The following is a 6517-nucleotide window of genomic DNA, read 5'->3' on the forward strand; positions in this document are numbered from 1 at the left end:
CAGTGTGTGCCCAGCAGACAGGCAAGTCTGGATGGGAGGGGGGACCAAGATGCTTGGGTCAGAGGGAGGAAGGGCTTGGATATGGGATTTGGGGGTGGCAGGGAGGGGCAGCTGGTTCCCATTGCAAGACCACGGCTTGATATTCGGGGGAGCTCTCTTAGGAGCGTGCGGGAGGCCCCAGTGCTCCTGGGTTGGATTTCATGCAAGCTGAGGCCGTGGCTATAAATACCTCTGCGGGCTCGACAGGAGCCCAACATCTAAGCTAGAGCCTGGTGCCTTAAAATTCATCATCTCTAACGCCTCAGTCTTAATAAGCGAGGGGTTAACAATGCCACAGATACTTTTATTGCCCCTTGGAACTCACATCCCAAGCCCATCTTCCCACAGTCCCATCCTTTACTACCCGAAAACCTCCCAGGTTCTGCGCGGGGCAAGAACTACAACTCCCAGAAAGCTCAACTCTCCAGGGAGTTGGAGCCGAGGAATTCTTCGAGATTCGCGCGTTCGCTTGCGAGTGGTTTTCAAGGAGGCGTGGCTACAGGAGGTCCGTGGCGGTGATTGGCCGGAAGCTCCTGCTGCTCAAGATCCCAGAGGAGGCGGCGGAGCCTGCACAGTTCACAGTGCAGTGCATCGTCCGTCACCGGCCCTGTGAGGCGCAGGCGTGGGCTCCCCAGGGGCAGGATGAGGGGAGGGTGCGAAGAGAAGCTTTCGAAGATGTCCCCTATGAGACCGAAGAAGATACTGTCAGTGTGAAAATGGGTGTGAGGCGGTTGCCCCACGTCCAAAAGAAAAACAACTGAGCGGGTATCCGCTCAAACGCGACTCTCGGGGTCCTGAAGCATGATGGGAGTTGTAGTCAGCATTGCGGCCGACCACGGTTGCTTGGGAAACGGCAATGTTCTTGGGTTCCTGAAGAAAGACTGGGAACTTGGTCTTAGGGATTTCTGAGGGTGGAAGGGCCTGGACTCTAAGATGAGTGAGGGAAGGAAAATGGAAGGGTCTGCAGACCCGAATCCTGAGAATCAGAAGGAACTGGGCACTTCAACCCATATCCTGGGAGAAGTGGGCTCGGTCCAGCGTTTACATCCCGGGAGAGGAAGGGGCTCTGGGTCCAGAATGTTGGGTCAGAACGAGGCAGCCGGGGAGATGGACTCGTAGGTCTTGAGGGGAGAAGAAAGCTGACAGCCCAATGCTTTATCCCCGTTCTTCCTTACCTGTGGCCACCACATCTCGCTCTGCAGGGGGAGGGTCCCAGGCAGGTGGCAGCCTGAGCCCAGGACCCAACTGGTAGTGGCTGAGCATGTGGTGGAGCTGAGCTGGGGTCAGGGTGGGGTAGTCCGTTCGTAGGCTGCTCCAGGAGGCCTGGAGGGAAGACCAGGTGAGAAGTCACCATGGAGGGACTACCGTGGAGGAAGTGCACGTAGGGATGGATAGCAGAGTCAGTGCCATGTCTCTGGGTACCGTGAAGCCACTAGTCGCCGAAGTGATGCTGAGAAAGGGTTGTGCTCTCAGCACTTTTTAAAAATTGATGAGCTAGCTGCCTGCCTCCCAAGAGCAAGGTCCCAAGTTGGATCCCCAGTACAAACAAACAAACAAAATTGAGCTGAGCCAGGCATGGTGACACACACCTGTAATCCCAGCACTCAGGAGGCTGGGATCACCTTGAATTTGAGGCCAGCCTGGGCTATATAGCGAGTTCCAGGCCAACCTGAACTACATAGCGAGACCTTGTCTGAAATTTAAAGAAAAAAAAAAAAAAAGTCATGTGCTTCAGAGTAAATGAGATGTAGGAAGTATGTGAGGAACAAGACTGGCCACTAATTTATATACTGACAAGGGTTTGATATTCCATTGTGTCCACTTTTGTACCTGTTTGACAATTTGTGTGCTTGACCTACCTGACACCAGAATCATCGGTGTGGTTAAAATCAGATTCTCTATCCAGATTGCCTGAGTTCAAAAATCCAAGTTGGCTACCTATTAACCTTCTGGAAAATCACTCAGTTTTCTCATCTGTAAACTGGGAGAAGAGAACTTGTAGGGTAGTTCTGAAGATACAATATGGCAAAACTGTAAAGTACTTGGAACACTGCTTAAGGCTCATTAAATGCACTGTAAATGTTTGATAAAAGAAATAAAAGGAAACCAGGTATGGTAACACACCTAGTACTCTGGGATTTAGTCTAGGCAATTTAGGAGGACCCTGTCTCAAAACTTTAAGAGGGTGGGGGTGCTAGGGATATAGCTCAGGGCAAAGGCCCTGGGTTCAATCCCCAGTATCATAAAATAAAGAAATAATTGAAATCAAGGACTGTCCTACCTGATTCAGTTTCCTTGTCTGAAAAACTGTCAGTTAATAACTTAGTTCCTTTATTTTATTTTTGAGTCAAAGTCTCAGTATATAGTTGAGGCTGCTCTTGAACTATGTGGCAAGGGCTGGCCTAGAACTTAACAGTGCTTCTCCTGCCTAAGCCTCCTGAGTACTGGGATTACAGGCGTACACTGCCACATCTGGCATATAATAACATTTTCATGAAGATTTGTCAGCATTAAGCTAGAAGTGCCTGGCCTGTAGTTACGTTCAATGACCGTTTGTTTGCTTATTTGTTTTGTTTTGTTTTCTTTTTTGTTTGGTTTGGTTTTTGTCTGTTTTTGAGACAGGATCTCACTATGTAGCCCAGAGTGGCCTCAAACTCCCAGTGATCCTCCTGCTTCAGGCTTCTCAATGCTGGATGATAGGCCTATGCCACCATGCCTGGTTTTGATGACTGTTTTAACTCACATACCTTGAACTAATACCCAGCATGTCACAGGGTACACCCTGCAAACTCTGCATACATTACAGTGTGATTCGGACGCAGCTGAGTTTGGTCATTGTTGGTGCTGGCTTCCTCCTAGCTGCCAATGGCCGTCCAGTGTCTGAGTTAGGGCTGGGCATGACATGGGCATTCCTGAGGTGAGGGAGGTGCTGGCTATGGAAAGTGCTTGAGCAGGACTAAGGGGTTAGAATCAGGATGAAGTAGACCAGGAGTCACCTTGAGCAGAGAGGTGCGGGGCACGCAGAGCAGGTTCACAGCAATGGAGAGTTTCCGGAAGAACTCAGTAGCGATGTCAGCCAGCCCAGCCCCCTGCAGCCAGTCGAAGACAAGGTCCAGGTTGGTGCGGATCTGGACAGCTCGGGACCACTGGTAGAAAGGTCGGCTTTGACCTGTGAGAGAAGAGTGTGAAGGATGGTGGGTGGTTGGGTGGACCGTGTTCTGCCTCCCAGATGTTTCCTAGCCTAGCGTTTGGGACTGGAGACTGCTCCCCAGAGTGCCAAAGGGGACACCTCAGCCTCTGTCTCCTAGCTGGATGTGGCTGCCAGGGTGGGGGCTCCCGTCTTTGCATCCCTGCACCTCTTGGCCCAACCCTCACCTCGTTCCATCAGTGAGTTGAGAAGGGATGCATTGGAGAAGAAGAACAAGTAGCCAAAAGTCTGAGAAACGAGGTCTGGATGCAGCTCGCACTGGCTGGTCAACTCCAGGGCTGCCTGGAACACACCCAGGGTAGGCTTCAAGCCCGGGGGCATGGCCCCCAGCTCTGTGCCAGGCCCTGGCAGCTCTGCCCCAGCTGTGAAGGGGTTGCTGTCCAGGAGAGCAGGCAATGTTGAGTAAAGAGTCTGAGGAAATACAGAGGCAAAAACATTAGTGACTGGATCACACTCCGTGGAAAGTACAGAGTGGTAAAGCATGAAGATAAAAAGAAGCTCCACCAAAGGCTTCTGGGAGTTGTAGTCCATTCTACCCTATAGTCTTGACAGGGTTCCTCAAGCAAATCCCAGTTTGTACAAGGGTTTCTAGCATTTATTAGCCCTGGAACAACTCAAGTCTCAAGAAAGAATTTCTAAGTCAGGCTTGGTACGTGCCTGTAATCCCAGCACTTGGGAGACTGAAGCAAAAGGATTGCTGTGAGTTCAAGGTCAGCCTGAATTACATAATGAGACCCTGTCTCAGAAAAACAAAGCAAAACAAAGAATTTCTAGAAGTTTCTTGGGTATTTTAAGATCACCTCTCATGCCTTACAGTACGTATAATCCTCAGCAGAGTCAGCTCAAGGAGGGCCAAAGATATTGGACAAAGAAGCCCTCTTCAGTCAAACAATTATTTATCCAGAATTTTCCAAGGGAAGAAAAAGAATGGAGGAGAGTCAGGAAGTGGGAGTAGATCTCACTGGAAAGTGAGATCAGGCCAAGGACAGGAAATGAGTTCAGAGACAAAAGAAATACGACTGTACTTGGCAAAGATGTACGGGAAGTGAAGCCTCAGAGAAAAGAATTTCACAAGTGTGGCTGCTCAAAGAACTTGGAGGCTATCTGTCCCAAAAGATCTCTTATTTTACAGAGAGGGGCCTTCACAATAAGCCAAAATCTATGAGATGTCCAAGAAACAATACTCAAGTCAAAGATGGTAGTAGGAAAACTGCCTGCAGGAAGAGTATTCAGGGAGATTGGGGCTTGTGGCTCAAAAAAGGGAGTGAATTCAGAGCTCTAGGAAGTGAGGTCAGCAAGTACAGGAAGTGAAACTTGATTAAAGAGGACCTCTGAATAAGTGACAGTGCCTAACTCTATTTGATTTCTCTATTTGTATAACTTTATGACTTAAAATAGACTTAGAAAATGAGCCAGGCATGGTGGTGCATGCCTGTAATCATAGCATTCGAGAGGCTGAGGCAGAAGGATTGCCACAAGTTCAAGGCCAGCCTGAACTACATAGCAAGATGCTGTCAAAAAAAAAAAAAAAAAGAAAGAAAGAAATGAGAGATTAAGTGGCAATGGCAATACAACCAGGTAAGAGTTCAGCCTGTCAAGAGGTTACGATTGCAAAGACAGGAAGAGAAAGCAGAAGTGATGCAAGCTCAAACAGGAAATGATATCAGAACACACAACACTGGGGTGAGATGGGAAGTGATATCATAGGAAAAGGAAATTTTGAGTCAAATAGGAAGTGGCATCAGAGTAATACAATGTAGTATAAACAGAAAGTGATATTGTCTCAAGCAGGAAGCAAGGAGAAAAGCCAACCTTGGTGAGGTAGTAGACAGACTGCTGGAAGGTACACATGATGACTTCATCCAGGAGGGCCATGGCCTCATCACATAATTCCAGGTCATTGCAGAGCTGCGGGTCTGAGGATAAACCTGGGGTAAGAAGTAGAACCCGATGCTGGCAGCCAGAGGCTAGGAGAGGGCTGGGCCTGGGTCGGAGCTCACCATCCTGGTCAGCTTCCTTCTCCATTTCCAGCACCTTCTCCTGCACAAAGCTCAACAGCTCTGTGGTGTTGGCCATCCACAGCATGAGTGGCCGCAGCTCCACAGACACAGCCTCGGGAGTCAGAGGCACCTCAGGGACCCCTTCTGTGTGGCTGAAGAAAAAGGAAAGGACCTTTCACCCTAACCACCATCGTAGCCCAAAACCTTACCATACTCCAAACCTTCATATCTGGGTCTAAGTTGGGGACCAAATGGGAAAGCTGAGTCCCAAGGAGGCACAGAAGCATGCACTAAGACAGCCAGGGAGAGAACTCAACTGGATGCATTCCCATCCTCTACATTACCCCAGATTTTTCTGCCCAGAATTTCTCTTACTTCTCTGGCTGACGATCTCCAATTTCCTTAATCTTTTCCTGTGGAACAGTAAGCTCAGAATCAAGATGAGGAAATCAGGGGAAGAGAGGTTCATGAGTTAATACCCCGGTTTTTCTCTTCTTCCAGTATAGGGATTCTTTTGCACTGAGCTACATCACTGGCCCTTTAAATTTTTTGTTATTAATGTTTGTGATACATAGTGATTACACTAAGCTTGGATTTGAAATAGATATCTATGGATCTACCTATTTCTCGGCAGCCCCACACACACTTTTTTAAAGACAGTCTAAGTTGCTAAATGGCTGAAACTGGGCTTGAATTTGTTATCCTCCTGCACCACCACAGCCAGCAACATTTTTGGCAGAGACTCTCCCCACTTTTCAGATGGACTCTAATCCCAAAACTTCACAATGATCTCTGTCTCTTCTCACCACTGCAAACACACAGCTCTTTGATCAGGAGTGGCCTCCAGTCCCCAAGAAACTCCCTACATGACTCGGGTCCTGACTCAATTGGCTGGAAGACCCCCCCCCATCTTCTGGCATTCCATATGTAGGACAACGGATCCAACGTTGCAAGCATGATCTCATCCGTACTGCACAGCCTCTCGTAATGGTCTCTCCCAACTACCCCCCCACTTCCCAGAATGGTTCATTCCAGCATCCCACTCCTCCAAAGGCAGGTACTGCCTTCTCTTTTAGCGCAGTGGACGATTCCACAACGCCCAGCATCCCACGGGGCCCCTCCCTGAGGCATCACGGGAAAGGTAGTTTCTCTGATCCGCGTCTGAAGCCTGGGCAGATGGTGGGGCGGGGAGGCTGCGGCAGAGACTCGGGGAGCCGGTGGGGTTGGGCGGCGGTGGGGGGCGCTCACCCAGACGACCTCCTTGATGAGC

At 49.3% G+C, this 6517-nt stretch overlaps 1 protein-coding gene across 1 annotated transcript in view; it reads right to left on the bottom strand.

Annotated features, from left to right (window-relative positions):
* Nucleotides 1–335: 335 nt before the first annotated feature.
* The window catches only part of Rasip1 (Ras interacting protein 1), a 13504-nt gene continuing 7322 nt past the window's right edge, over nt 336–6517 (bottom strand). The window contains exons 5-12 of the mRNA XM_019210043.2: nt 6496–6515; nt 5623–5660; nt 5248–5399; nt 5060–5175; nt 3415–3658; nt 3036–3208; nt 1215–1362; nt 336–721 (exon numbers count right to left, since the gene is read on the bottom strand). Coding sequence (XP_019065588.1) covers nt 522–721; nt 1215–1362; nt 3036–3208; nt 3415–3658; nt 5060–5175; nt 5248–5399; nt 5623–5660; nt 6496–6515 — 1091 coding nt within the window. The 3' untranslated portion in view covers nt 336–521. The remainder of the gene's footprint in view (nt 722–1214; nt 1363–3035; nt 3209–3414; nt 3659–5059; nt 5176–5247; nt 5400–5622; nt 5661–6495; nt 6516–6517) is intronic.

Source organism: Fukomys damarensis, unplaced genomic scaffold (assembly GCF_012274545.1).
Source record: "Fukomys damarensis isolate Sample0158 unplaced genomic scaffold, DMR_v1.0_HiC HiC_scaffold_19, whole genome shotgun sequence".
Classification (NCBI taxonomy): domain Eukaryota; kingdom Metazoa; phylum Chordata; class Mammalia; order Rodentia; family Bathyergidae; genus Fukomys; species Fukomys damarensis.